We start from the raw sequence: 14,761 nt of genomic DNA, 5'->3' as shown, positions 1-14,761 counted from the left end.
GGGTTTGTGTGTATAACAACACATGCAGGCGCACTTCTGTTTCTCCAGCTGTGTGTGTGCAAAAAGCAACCATAAGTTCACGTTGACTCTAGTCTAATCCAGATCCACATTGTTCGGTTTTGTCTTCTTATTGCTGACTTTTTTCTCTAAAAGAAGCCTGAATTATAATTGTGTCTTTCTGTCTGTGTGTGTTTTTTGCTGGGGACCAAACCCCAGGCTCTTCTTGTACATCCTAGGCCAGTGCTCTGCTACTGAACTGCATCCCTAGTCTAGTTTCTTGTTATATAATGTACCTGGTGAAAACATTTATTCCTGCTAATGTGCACCTCTGAGAAATGCACTTCCTAAAGAGAGAATGCTGCTTTGTGCCCTTCAGTCTACAGCCTTCTGTGTCTAGTCAGAACCAGTTTTCAACGTTCCTCAGCTCCTTTCTTCCCTCCCCTCGCCGTTGTCCACACGTGACACCAGCATCAGCTCCTCTTTCTTCCAGGAAGGCACCGTAGTGCCGTGCTGTGCTGGGAGTGACCTGCTGTGCCTCAGCAGCTGTCAGGATCACATACCCCAGATGACTTCTTACACGACAACGTTGTGAAATTTCAGGCCTGCCAAGCTCTGGATTTCACTCTGATCTTCCCTGGGTTCTTCTGTCTAGCGGCAACATTTTCCTGCTGTTCCTCGAACCCAGGCAACACAATCTCATCTCAGCCTTCATGGCCTGCCCCTCCCTTGCAGGGCCCTCTTGTCCCTCACATGCAGATCTCTCACCTGTTCTGTGCTCAGCTCTCAGAGAGGCGTCTGCTGCCTGGTGTGCAGAGCAGCCCCACCTCCTGCCACCCGCCCCCACACCCCCGTCTTTGCAGCCACTGTCGCTCTCTGTTAAGTTTTACTGACACATGCCTTAGGTCGTTGCTGGTGCCCCATGAGGGCAAGGGTCTGGTTCACTGCTCAGCTCAGTGCTTAGGACATTTGACACTTAGTGACCCTCTGTAAATATTGTTGGGTGACGAAGGAAGGTGGGTTTGGATCAGGTCAGTGCCGGGTTTAAGTAGGAGCCCTTTTGGGTACATGCCCAATGGCAGGAGTTGCTGCTAGTGAGAGTCCTTCGTGGCTTCGCCTACTGGTAGTCACTCTGCCAAATGCAGTAGTTTGCAGATGTCTTTGCGCTTTAGGATGCTGAAAACGCTTGTTAGCACAACCTTTTCGTTCCTTTGTTTTTAATGGTCAGTAAAAGAAACAGATTGTGTTAAAATCATTGGACATGTTTACAGGTTTGTTATTTTAGCAAAAGTGTAGATTTTTTTCTGCTTTCCATTTTTAAATGTTTGTTTTTATTTTGTGTGTATGAGTGTGGTGCCTGCATGTATGTGAGTGCACCCGTGTCATGCAGTACTGCGGAGGTCAGAAGAGGGCGTTGGATTCCCCTGGAACTGGAGTTATGGACTCCATGTGGATGCTGGGAATTGAACCTGGGTCCTCTGCAAGAGCAGCCAGTGCTCTTAACCGCTGGGCCACTTCTCCAGCTGCCCTGCTTCCTTTTGGAGGGTATATGACCAGGTCAGTTTGTGGATTTACCTTGAACAGAGCTCTCGCTTTCCTGACTTGAGCAGAGAAGGGTCTTTCCTCTGCAAGCTGCATCTCCTTCGAGCACAGACCCAGCAGCTGCCCTCAGGACGCCTGCTGCGCTGTGTCCTGCAAGTCTGTACCTGGTGTTTTAGGCTACGTAGTATCTTTGCATCCCCAGTCCCTTGGGCAATTTCTGACAAAGATGTGATTCATTGTTAGTGGAGGGAGAAAAAAATCTGTGTAGACTTAATAAAGTTTTCTGCATTGTTGCAAATGTGTGTTGTTTGTTTTTAAATCTTGTACAGGAGTAAGCACGGAAGTACTAACTTCATTCCAGAACAGTTTCTGGACGACTTCATCGACCTCGTTATCTGGGGCCATGAACATGAGTGTAAAATAGGTCCGACCAAAAACGAGCAGCAGCTCTTTTATGTCTCTCAGCCTGGAAGCTCAGTGGTCACTTCTCTCTCCCCGGGAGAGGCTGTGAAGAAGTGAGTACTTGTGTGTTGCAGACACTGAGACGGGCTTTCTCTGCTCTCTCCACCAGCCGTGTCCTTCTGTCCTCACGCGCTCCACCGCGTCCCTCTGTCCTCATGCGCTCCATGGCAGCCCTCTGTCCTCATGCGCTCCACCACGTCCCTCTGTCCTCACGCGCTCCACGGCAACCCTCTGTCCTCACGCGCTCCACCGCGTCCCTCTGTCCTCACGCGCTCCACGGCAACCCTCTGTCCTCACGCGCTCCACCGCGTCCCTCTGTCCTCATGCACTCCATGGCAGCCCTCTGTCCTCACGCGCTCCACCACGTCCCTCTGTCCTCACGTGCTCCACGGCAACCCTCTGTCCTCACGCGCTCCACCGCGTCCCTCTGTCCTCACGCGCTCCACGGCAACCCTCTGTCCTCACGCTCCACACCACTCACTCCCGGGTAACATGCACAGGCTGTGTTTAGAGACCAGGGCTCTGTTGACAACCTGAAGCCTGATTTTTAACAAGACAGTGTCCAGTTGATGGTGGTTTGCTGCCGTTTAGGCAAATTCAAGACTAACATTTTTATTTATTAAAATTCACATAGCTGTCACTATGTAGATTCCTATAAAGTCACTAAATCGAGGCTTTTTCTGGTTATAAATACAGTGTTTGTAGCATATCTGATCTCCTTCTTCTGTGTGTATGGGGGGCTGGTTTTAGACAGTGTCGACATCTCACAGTGTTGCCTAAGCCAGCCTCAATTCTCCTGCCTTTGCCCCGAGTGCAGGTGCTGGACTTACGGCATGCCGGCTTGCCCTGCTTTCTGGCTTTTTTAATTCTTGGGCAGAAGGATGTGATCCTAAAAGCCTTTATCAGTGACTACACTACTTCTGTAATGGCTGGTCTTGCCCTTGGGGTGGGCTCAGGCTCTGGTGGTTGGGATCACCAGCCTCACAGGCGTGGTGCCTGTCTGTCACTCTTCTCTGACATCATAGTCTTGGTAGCATTTCATTCCACTTACTGTTAGGTCCATGTTCCTTTGCTAGAGTCTCAGCTCAGTGGAGAAAAGATGACTAAGTAAATTTTGTTCTTCAGAAGAATGCTGCCTTTTTTTCCTATTAAAATTAAACTGCCAGGAACATGTATTTTTAAGGGTGTCCTATGAGAAAATATTTTGTAGAACTAAGAGAGAAGTACGATAGCTTTTTATTGGTTCAGGCAGATTCTCTGTGTCCCAGCTGATCTGTGTCTACATGTCCTGCCTCAGCTTCCTGAGTGCTGGGTCCACAGGCATGTGCCCCAAGCCTGGCTCCTGGCTCTGGTGCCTCCATCTCTCCGAGCAAGCGTACACTATCTCAGCCCTTCCCTCTCCTGTGCAGACACGTGGGCTTGCTGCGCGTCAAAGGGCGGAAGATGCACATGCAGAAGCTCCCCCTCCATACAGTACGGCCATTCTTCATGGAGGACGTGGTTCTGGCCAACCACCCGAACCTGTTCAACCCTGACAACCCTAAGGTGACCCAGGCCATCCAGAGCTTCTGTTTGGAGAAGGTAAGCACATCTCAGAAGCTCAGCCATATCTACTTAGGCTGGGACACTGTGAGCCTTCAGTTACAGGGCTCAGCAGCAGCTGGAAGCCAGGCACGTTGATCACTCACAAAGCTGGTCATCGCTGCTGCTCAGGAAATGAGCTGAGTTGTATCAAAGACCCTTGAAAAAATAACTGGCTGATTAGATCTTGTGTGACCTTCTCTGTAAAGCGTTCTGACTGCTCTTCTCATGCCTCCTCTCCACAAATCCTTTCCCTATAGTCAGGCCTTTGAGTTTGCTTTGTGACTCACTGAGTTTAACCTGGCTGTGTGTGGCAGTGGGGTTGGAGCTGTCCGTTGGAGCCTGCTGGGCTCACAGGTGGGCTTCCCTAGAATCCACGAGCAGCTGGAAGTTCAGTGGGAAAGGGTGGGGCTCGTGAGCCCCTCCCCCATCCATGACTGGCTGTTGACAGGGCCAGGCTTGTGTGGGCCCAGTGAGCCACTGTGAGTTTGTGACTACGGTGGCTGTGTCATGCGCATGCGACATTTTGCAGCCTTCTTCCTGTCCTCCGGCTCTTATACTTTCTGCCCTTCCTTTCTCCGTGTTCCCTGACCTTAGACGAGGTGCTGCATCTTCTCAGTGCTGAGTACTCAACCTCAGAGACCTCTAGATACGGGAAACACCTAGCTCGTGGTCTCCCAGTACTCGCCGTAAAGAGTGAACCCATACTGTCTCCTCTGTTTCATCCTGGTTTGGTACTCTGTTGATTTACTTAGTGATACCAGCAGTGACTTCAGACAGAGGGTCCTGAGGCCCTGCACCTCTGATTTCCATGACACATACCTTCTACCCTGAAAGTACTCCAAATATAGTCTCATCCTCCTTCTCTGGTGCAGATGACTGCCCACCCTTAGACCTCTGTAGAAGTTCTTGATCCCTGCTGTGTGGGCTGTGTTTGTAGTTGTATGTAGGCAACGTGATAGCCTGAACTGCTTATTATTACCTATTAACTGTATATTCATTCAGCCCTAACTCCACCAGCTTCTCTACTTCACGCTTCATTACCGGGTACAGTGGGAGCAGGGCAGTGACGTCACAGCTCTGACTGCTGCTCTTTGTGGTATGTGCAGCTTAGCGGTCTCCCCCTTGGCCTCTGCCCGCTAAGTGCCTGGGATTTAGGCATGTTCTGGTCGTCCAGACAAATCCATAGACTGAATGGTCCTGTGAATTCAGAGTTTGTAGGCAGCAGTAAAATGAGCATCTTCGTGAGCACCTGAGTGCGAAGCTTGGTCACCTCTGTTGTCCTTATTGTCCTTACTTATGTACATGGGGGACAAGGCCAGTATCTTGACTTCTGTATTTTAAATTTTTAATTTTTTAATTTTTTTGAGACCAAGTCTTATGTGTTGCTCAGGCCGGCCTGAAATTCACTGTAGCCCAGGCCCACCTCAGTCTTCTTTCTACCTCCGGAGTGTGGGCATTACACGTGTGTGCCACCATGCCCAGCTTTCAGCTGTTCTACTTTTGCACTTGACCTGCTGCCTGGCCCCCAGGTGCTCTGTAAACACCCCTGGAGTGAGACCGCCAGCCCGGCAGGTCGAGTTCTGAAAGCTCTGCTGTCCTGTATCCATTTACGTGTGATTGAATGAAGTTAAATGTTAATTTTCTCACTTCCACTAACCGCTTTCAGGCAGCCTGTGTCCACGTGGTTGTGGCAGCCACAAGCGCACAGGCAGATGTTGAGAGGAGCCAGGCGTGCTGCTGTGTGGCTGTAGCCCAACACTTGGCAGGTGGAGGCCGGAGCCAGGACATCACGACTTAGACTTGGAGGAAAGCTCAGATTGGTAGACAGCTGCAGCCCTTAGGAAGCCGTGTTGGAATTAGTCTGTCCTTGGACCTCAGTCAGACCTCAGGAACAATGTGGGTAGGGTGACTGCTTTTGTTCTCGGATCTCTTCCGAGGCTGCGATTTCCAGACTTCCGCTCTGTAGCACAAGACAACTTCAGATACTGAAAATGTTCCTCTTTTAGCTTGAACTCTTCCTAGTAAGTAACCGGGACCCCGTGGCTCCTCTCTTACACACGATGCCACTGGAATGTACTCGGTATAGAATTGATAAGGTGAGTGAAGCCATGTTGGAACTGTGCAATAGGAGAACCGAGGCAGTGCTTTAAGTTTTCTTACAAAGGAGTCACTTTAGGGATTGAAAAATTATGAAGAATGTCTGCAGGAGAAAACTGCCAAGGAGTGGTTAAGCCAGGCGTGGTGGCACAGGCCTTTAATCCCAGCACTCGGGAGGCAGAGGCAGGCAGATCTCCGTGAGTTCAAGGCCAGCCTGGTCTTCACAGTGAGTTCCAGGACAGCTGGGGCTACAGGGAGACCCTGTCTCAAAAAGACCAAAAAAAAAAAAGCTGCTGTAAATGAGCCAGCAGAAATTCAAACTGCTGTTCAGCAAGTTTAAACTGAGTTCAATACTTGGTTATTTTTATTTTGAGATTGAAGAAATGCTGGAGGGCGCAGAGCGGGACCGGCTAGGGAATTCCCAGCAGCCAGAGAAGCCTCTCGTACGACTGCGGGTAAGTGTGTGGGGAAGCGGAAGCTTGGTGGTGTTCAGAGTACAGTTGTGTGCAGTGCACACTTTCTGACAGGGGTAAGTGCAGTGCTTAGAGCATTGAGCAGTCACCACTGCCACGGAAATGTGAAGCCTCGAGGGGTCCCACTTAACCCCAGCTAAAGCCTGATAGGTTGAGTCTATGTTTGTTTGTCCTCTAAATGGTTTTATTTAGTAGATTGACTGTGGCCTCGGATTTCAAAACCTTTTCTTCTTTCACTCTGCCTGGGGTCCCTTGACCTTCCTGCAGATCCTCCTAGCCCTCACCTCCTCATCTGATCATTGCTCCCTACCTGCAGCCCTGGCCCCACCCACAGAATTGCCCGGGAACACTTGCCACACTGTAGATTCACTGATCTTTCCTTTTTCTATGACAGATTTTCCTAACTTATTCTGTGCAATTTATTTATTTTGGTTTCCGTGTGAACAGACCCTTCCCTATAAACTGGCTGTCTCCCCATGGGGATGTAAACACAGCAGCAAGCCTCCAGTTGCTAGCACGCTTCCCGTCTCCTCCTGCTCCTGCCCTGTTTTCCTGCTTGCTTCCATGTTCCCAAGGTGTATAAATCCTGCACTCCCCTGATGTGCGTTCCTCAGGTCGGTGACTTTTAATTTCCCATCACCTCAGTTTCACAACTACATGACTCTGGAGCCATCTGAGCTGTTTCTAGCCCTTCTGTCTCTGAGCTTCTGTAAGGCTGACTTCTTGCCGATCTCTCACTCTTTTTTTAAATGTTTTATTTACTATTTTTATTTTACGTGTATGCATGTATTGCCTGCATGTAGGTAAGTGTACCCGTGTCGTACAATGCTCACGGAGGACAAAAGAGGCTGTTGGATCCCCTGGAACTGGAGATATGGACAGTTGTTAGCTGCCATGTGAGTGCTGGGATTTGAACCCAGGTCTTCTGCAAGAACAACCAGTGTTCTTAACCGCTGAGCCATCTCTCCAGGGCTCACCCCCCCCATCTCTATACAGAGGTCCCCTAAGATTTGATACTTGGGGTGCATGGCCTTCACCCCTCTGCCTGGGCATTGCCTGGGAGAGTGTTTAAAGTGTAGACTCCCGGCCTCTACATTGACCCTGCTGCCTTCTAACAAGGTCCCCAAGAGATGAGTCCACACACGAACATTGAAAAGTTGCAGGGTTAGGGGCAGAGGAGTCTGGCCCCGTCCGACCTTGCATGTTTCTTGTCTGTTGGTTTGTACAAAATAGAGTTTTGAGGACCATGCGAATTAAATCATGCCTGGTACGTCGTAAGTCAGCTGATCTCTCTGTCATCCTACTGCAGTCAAGCTCTTTATCACTTACTGCCCTGTAGTTAAAGCGTCCTGCCTAGACTGCCTCAGTTTACCTTCACCCTACCCCTTGAGCCTCCCCACCATGCTGATACTAAAATGATCTTAGAGAAACACAGTCTTATATGTCTTTATGCTGAAAATAACTTACCAGTTCCCTTGCTCTAACAGAAACAAGTCAGCACTGTTTAAGGCAGCTTCCAGGTATCTGCCTGATCTGGTGTACACCAGCCTCTCTCCTGTCTCTCTCTTAAGCCATCTGAAACTCTTAACATTGAACTAAAATTCTGGTGCCTGTGCCCAGGGGAGTAGGTTCCCTGGACCCGTGTCCTTGTGTCCTTGCTCATTTGGATGCGTACTTCCCCTTCCTGCTGGGAACCCCCCCACACCCACAGTGGCCTCCCTCTTCAGAGAAGCCCCTCCAGGCATCTCCTCATTGTCCTCTGCTGCCTCCTGCTTTGCAGACTTTGTATGAGCACTGGTTCCACTGTGTCTGCAATGTTCGTTTACGTTTGCCCTCCCAATCAGCTCGAGGAGCTCTTGAGCCCCAAGACCGTGTGTTATTTACGGGTGAACCCTTGCCAGAATGCCTAGAACATTGTTATTTAGTGAACACAAGGAGACTGTATGCAAAGCTGAGCTGCAGTGTAATTGTTAACCTGTCTGAGGAGTCTGGGGAGACACTAGCTGTTAGATTTGGCACTTCCTCTGGTACACAGGGCAGCTGTGCCATGATCCAGGTAGTAGAAGGGTGGTCACTTAGGGGAGGGAGCACATGGTCTCTTCCTCAGCATATGAAGTACATGCTTTTTCATCTGTATGTGTTACCTGAGGGGCAACCAGATCTAAACAACTAATTGGCAAATTGTTCATCCTTGAAACAAAAGAGGAGATGTTGTCATATATGTGATATTGCTGAAACACCTTGCATCAACTAGCAGACCCTTACTAACTTGTTAATTCATCCAAGGATCCTTCTGTTTGTTGTGAGTGCTGGGACATGGTGACATAAAGCAGACTCTGAACTGGCTGCAGGAGGTGGAGGAGAGGAGCTGATGACAAATGAGCAGCTCAGCAGGTGGCTTCAAGTGTGATGAGGAAGGCTGGGTGGGTGGGGTGGGGTTGGTTAGCAGGGGCTGTAGGTAGGTTGGCACTTGCTGGCCCAAGGCCGACTTCAGAGAACAGCCAGTTCAGAAAAATGTTCTCTCCAGAAAAAGGGGATGTTTCTCTTCAGAGGTCTATGTAATGCTAGAGACTTTGTTTGCTTAGCCCAAGGTTTTTAGCCCAGGTTATTTAGCCAAGGCTGACCCTAAACTCCTAATCTTCCTGCCTCCATCTCCCAAATACTGGGATGACAGGTACGCACCACCAAGTCTAGTTGCTGTCAAATTCTTTAGAAAGAGTCTGCCTTGAGAGAGAGCATTCTGGTGAGACCACATTTTAAAGGTAGGCACTTCTGAGCCTGCAGACATGAAATTCTTCCCTCCTGGGATTTTCCTTGCCCAGCCTGGAGCCCCTTCCCTGAGATGTAGGTAAGTAAGCTAAGGCACCTAAGGCAGGGTTATCTTTCTATCTGAACATTGAGAAATTTGCTTAAAAGCTCTACTTTTCAGCTGGTACTTGTGATGAGCCTAGACTGTTTCTGTTGTCGTGGGAGGTAGAATAGCCCCAGCATCATGGGGTGCACTGACCTGATTCCATCAAACAAGAAGCAGTTCATGTAAGCTTCTCCTTCCAAGCGTTCGTTCAACAATAGGACAAATGCGTTAACACTGCGGCAGTCACTAGGATGTAGGAAATAAGTTAGAAATTTAGAGGTATTGTGCACACAAACTTTAAATACCAGGAAGAGCGTTTCCCAGAACTGACAGGCTGTTTCCTGCTGTGCCCACAGGTGGACTACAGTGGGGGGTTTGAGCCTTTCAACTCTCTGCGCTTCAGCCAGAAGTTTGTAGATCGGGTTGCTAACCCGAAAGACATCATCCACTTCTTCAGGCAAAAACAGCAGAAGGAAAAAACAGGTAAGCTGGTTATTTTTAAAGCTCAAAGCATGCTTTTACATGGCTTGTCTAAACCAAAATTTGATGAAATAAATATAAAATAATGGACATTTTAGTATTTATGTTAGAAAAAAATTGTAAAAAATACTGTTTTATCTTCTAAAAATTGTACAGTGTTCCGAGCATTTTCTTGTTTGTCTGTAGCCTTGTTTTTGGAGACAGGGTCTCCTCTTGCTGTAGGCATGTGCCACTGCTCCCAGCTGGGTTTTTTGTTTTTTTTAAATATTTTATTTTTATTTTGTGCGTATGCGTATATTGCCTGCATGTAGGTAAGTGCACCCATGTCGTGCAATGCCGGTGGAGGACAGAAGAGGCTGCTGGATCCCCTGGAACTGGAGCTACAGACAGTTGTTAGCTGCCATGTGGGTGCTGGGATTCGAACCCGGCTCTTCTGCAAAAACAGCCCATGTTCTTAACTGCTGAGCCATCTCTCCAGCTCCCCCAGCTGGGTTTTTAAACCCGTGGGTGTTGATGAAGGCACAGAAAGCTGCCTCTGCAGACAGAGCTTTCTAAACAGAGGTGCTGGATGACAGCACACATGGACTTGAGACGCCCGTTGCTGAGAGTACTCGCTTACTGCCTACTGTGTGTTAGTGTTCTTACTGCCTACTGTGTGTTAGTGGTGTTCTGAGCATGTGCCTGGCTTTTCCATCATTAACCATTTTGACTTAGAGTGTGCAGTGGTTTAGGAAAACTTCCCACTTTTGAAATTAGACGTGTCCATTTATTTGATAATCCTGATAACTGAAGTAATTCGTTTCCAGTTAAATGTTATAAGCACTCGTTAGCCATATGGAACAAGTCAGGAGGTGGTAAGAATTTGGCCAGACGTCCACTGAAGACCTGTGGTTTTGGCTGTTTTAACATGCAGTGTGTTTTGACACATTCCTTTCTGTAGAAGAGATCAACTTTGGGAAGCTTGTCACAAAGCCTTCAGAAGGAATGACCCTCAGGGTGGAAGACCTGGTGAAGCAGTATTTCCAGACTGCAGAGAAGGTAATTCTGTACAGTTAGTGAAGAGGCTAACATGGCAGGCTTTAATTTAGGGTAGGTGAGATAAGTCAAAGGAATTTTCTTTTAAATTTGTTGGTGTGCTGTGGTATTCATATGGAGGTCAGAAGACAACCCATGGGATTGGTTTTCTCCTTCTACTGTGTGGGCTGTGGGTTGAACTCCAGTTGTCAGGCTTGGTGGCAAGTGTCTTTACCTGCTGAGACATCTCGTTGGCCCTCAAATGATTTTTTAGATTCTGTGAGGTAGAGTGACACTGAATTATATCCATCTGGGTTACTCCACATTAAGAAAAAGTAGTGTGTAATGAATATTATTAATTTTATTAATGTAACTATTCCTGTTTGGATTCTTAGGCCTTCTTACCCTGTTGTAGAAATCATCTGCGTTTATGTTTGATTGCAGTGTTCCGTCACTTTACCATACAGATGCACGCTGGTGAAGCTACTTCAGCTCATTTCTCTGTATCTGTGTAAAACGACAGATTATTTATTTTTATTTTATTTATTATTTTTATTTTATGTGTATGAGTGTTATGTCTGCATGTAGGTAAGTGCACCCTTGTCGTGCAATGCCTGCAGAGTATAAAAGAGGCTGTCAGATTCCCTGGAACTGGAGTTAAGGACAGTTGTTAGCTGCCATGTGGGTGCTGGGATTCGAACCAGGATCTTCTGCAAGAACAGTCAGTATTCTTAACCACTGAGCCATCTCTCCAGCCCAAAACAACAGATTTATTATCTTACGTTGTGATGGTAAGAAATGGCCTGGGTCTCTTGGCTGAAATCAAGGTGTCAGCAGAGCTTGTTTCCTCCTGATCACCTGAGGGAGAATCCAGACCTCCCCTAGCTTCTAGAAGTTTTGGTTTCCTAGCTCTTCTCTCCTCTGCCCACCTACAAAGGCAGCAGTGGCATCTCCGGCCATTTCCCCAGCTACTTGTCACCCTGCCTCTCCCTTTGGCATTCTGGGACCCTGTGATTGCCCAGGGCTGCCTGGAGAGTCCCTGATTACCACTGAGTTTATAGCCAGCCAAGCAGCCTGAGAACCACCTGTAGCTTCCGTCCTTCTAGCCTTATAACATTGAGGTCCCAGAGTCAGGTGGGAGTGTTCCTGCAGCCAGCTCCTGTGGGTCAGCCATCATCAGAGGTCAGAAGAGGGTGTAAGATCTGGAACTGGAGTTACTGACGGTTGATAGTCAACATGTGGATGCTGGCAATTGAACTTGGGTCCCCTGCAAGAGCAGCCAGTGCTGTCAACCACTGAGCATCCCTACAGCCCCTAGACAGCTTTTTTGGCCCCTTAGTTTTTATTAAGTACTGTCTGCTGGTTTGATACCCCCCCTCCCCCAGCTCTCTTAACTTCTCCTCGGATAGCAGGGTTCTCTAGGCTGTTTTGTTCACCTGTGGTCTCTGTGTTTCTTATAGAATGTTCAGCTCTCCCTGCTCACAGAAAGAGGGATGGGAGAAGCCGTCCAAGAATTTGTGGACAAGGAGGAGAAGGACGCCATTGAGGAGTTGGTGAAGTACCAGCTGGAGAAGACGCAGCGGTTTCTTAAGGAGCGACATATCGACGCCCTGGAAGATAAAATCGATGAAGAGGTGGGCTGTTGGCTTGGTAATCCAGGAATCATGCTAAGGGTTTATTTTCTTCTGCCAAACCACCGGGAGCACTCAGATTTATTCCATTTTCTTGTCTATATAATGAGTAAATTAGAACCTGTCCAGGCAGCACCTAGCACAGAATCTGATGGATGGCTGGTACCGAGTAAAGGATGGCTCTGTTCCGGAAGAAAGCATCTTCTGTGGCTTTCGAGCATCCCACAGAATGAGCCTGGTAGATCACGAGGAAGTGTAAACAGGTAGCACAAGAAGGTGGCATTTAGCCACAGTTCACTAAAGAAAGCTATGTGGGTTTTATTAGTTGGATTTGACTTGAGTAAGTGAGTGGTTGATACTCTGCAGGAGGAGCTGTGCTGGAACAACTTTCTGGAAAACAACTGGCTGTGGGTATTGAGAGGCCAAGGGAGGTTTATTACACCCTAATGGAGAAGGCAGTGAGGTGGGGATTAGTACATGGGCAATTAGTCCTCAGGTTGTGCATAGTGGGGGTAACTGGAAATGATTTGTTTCATTAAATGTTGGCTCATAGACAATACAGAATTTTTATAGCCATTAAAAATCAAATTTTGGCTGAGCACAATGTTATGTCTGTAATTCCAGTACTTGGAAAGGGAGGTAGAAGATTAGGAGTTCAAGGTCATCCCTAGTCACATAGTGAATTCCAGGCCAACCAGGGTTTCACAAAACCATGTCTCAAAAAAAAGTTAGGTGTTGAAGAACATGGGAAAGTATTTCCAAAACTACATAAATACTTTTAGATAAAAGTATTTTTCTGTTAAAAAGTATAACATTAAATGAGAACAAAATTGTAAGTCTGCAGAGATGTGCACATTGTGGGGTTTTTACCGTGCGTGTGCACACCATCGTGGTTATAAATTTGGATTATCTAGGGTCACTTTCTGTATTTCAAGTTCTCTGTAGACAGGAGAACAAAGCTCTCTCACAGTGCTAACCCTCTGTCTCTCCGTGCCTTTGCCGCGGTGTCACTGTGTAAATCACACTACTCAGTGCCAAGTGCTTTTAAGTTAGAGCAGGTGATCTGACTCCAGGTGTGTTGAGTTGGTTTTTTTAGTCTTTAGTGACATCATGACTCCTGATCTACAGGGCTGTGTGTGTCTGTCTGTCTTTCTGTCTGTCATGATAACCCAGCATGTGGCCCCTGGACCACATTGTGTTCAAAATCAAAACCCTTGTCTGTGCCATCCTTGAGTTCATCCTCACCTCTAACTCTGTAAAGTGGAGTGAATAATTGAATCTCCTTCAGGGTCGTGAGGATTAAAATAATTAGTATACGTCAAACCCTCTACCTTCGTGTTCTCTGCACCTCTGGTAGCCTCCGCCACCCAGAGCACTGCTTTATCTCTTAGTAGACTGCCGTACTGCGGTCTTCCTCCCCTGCAGAGTCATAGCGCACACGCTGTCTTTGAGCTTAGAAACACTCGGCTCCTGAACTCGTGCTGTCTCTGCTCCTTCCTACAGGGGAACCGCCTCATTCCAGACTTGCAGCTCTAGTTCTTTTCTTCTCTTCTCTTACACGCATCCACGCGAACTTTGGACCCCATCATTCCATGAAGCTGCTCTTGTCAAGGTCACAGTGATCCCATTGCTAGCTGCACTGTCAGGGACTTTCCTTAAATGCTGTTGACGATCTTCCTGAGGCTTTTTGGGGGGGAGGTTCTTTTTTAAACAAGGGGTCTCTCTGTAGCCCCAGCTGGCTTGGAACTCACTGTGTAGACCAGGCTGGCCTTGATCTTACAGAGATCTGCCTGCCTCTGCCTCCTGAGTGCTGGGATTAAAGGTGTGTGCCTGGCTTCTTGCGGCAATTTTAACTGGCTCAGGACTTTTTTCTTTGGGGGTGTTTTCTCCCTTGGTAACTTCATCTCTCCATCCTCTTAGATTGGTCTCTCTAGAGCTCAGGCCTTGGACCCCCTTCATCCTCACCCCCCCCCTTTGTAATCTCATCCAGCTTCCTGACTCTGGTGACGTCTTTCTCATTGAGACAGAGTCTCACTATATTGCCTCAGTTGGCCTAGAACTTGCTATATGGACCAAGTTGGCATCATGCCACAGAAATCCACCTGCCTCTGCCTCCTGAGTGCTGGGATTACCAGCATGTACCACCACACCTGATCTTGGTGGTGACTTTCCAAGTCTAGCACAGCCTCTCCTCTCAGCACCAAACTTCCACAGCTGACATTGTATTCCACATGAATGTTTTTAATAGACATCAAAGCAAATAACTCATCTTCAGACCTCCCTCTGTAGAGTCTGGTGAGAGCTTTAGTCTTCCAGATGCACAGGCCTAAACCATCAAGTCACCCTTGACTCCTGTCTCTCACCTCTGTCCTGATTGGGCCCTGCAGTTAGAGCGTGTTCTGTGACTGGGCTCTGCTGTTAGAACGTTCAGTGCCTGACTTCTTAGCACTGCAGCACTCTGAATACAGTTGTGGCTAGTTCTCCCCTGGTGACCCCATCTGCCCCTCCCATATCACCCTCACTCAGCTGTCAGTGATCCTAACAGATTTCTGACCTAGTCACTTGTGCTGGAAAAAAAAAAAATCTTTGCCATTCCTTGTAAATTATGACTGAGCCTGGCTTGTCCC

General features: G+C 48.0%; 1 protein-coding gene across 6 annotated transcripts in view; it reads left to right on the top strand.

Moving 5' to 3' along the window:
- Mre11 (MRE11 homolog, double strand break repair nuclease) overlaps nt 1-14,761 on the top strand; it is a 50,365-nt gene that overhangs the window by 13,937 nt on the left and 21,667 nt on the right. For all 6 annotated transcript variants that reach the window (XR_001872176.2, XM_017795608.2, XM_029558668.1 and 3 more), the window contains 6 exons: nt 1,869-2,054; nt 3,411-3,582; nt 6,057-6,137; nt 9,366-9,492; nt 10,430-10,527; nt 11,964-12,137. Coding sequence is in view for 5 of the 6 variants with exons in the window: in XM_017795608.2 (XP_017651097.1) it covers nt 1,869-2,054; nt 3,411-3,582; nt 6,057-6,137; nt 9,366-9,492; nt 10,430-10,527; nt 11,964-12,137 (838 nt within the window). In the remaining variant the exon portion in view is untranslated. The remainder of the gene's footprint in view (nt 1-1,868; nt 2,055-3,410; nt 3,583-6,056; nt 6,138-9,365; nt 9,493-10,429; nt 10,528-11,963; nt 12,138-14,761) is intronic.

Source organism: Nannospalax galili, unplaced genomic scaffold (genome assembly GCF_000622305.1).
Source record: "Nannospalax galili isolate Female #2095 unplaced genomic scaffold, S.galili_v1.0 scaffold469, whole genome shotgun sequence".
In the NCBI taxonomy this organism is placed as follows: Eukaryota; Metazoa; Chordata; class Mammalia; order Rodentia; family Spalacidae; genus Nannospalax; species Nannospalax galili.
Note: the sequence above shows the minus strand (reverse complement) of the source record. Positions and strands in the feature narration are given on the sequence as shown.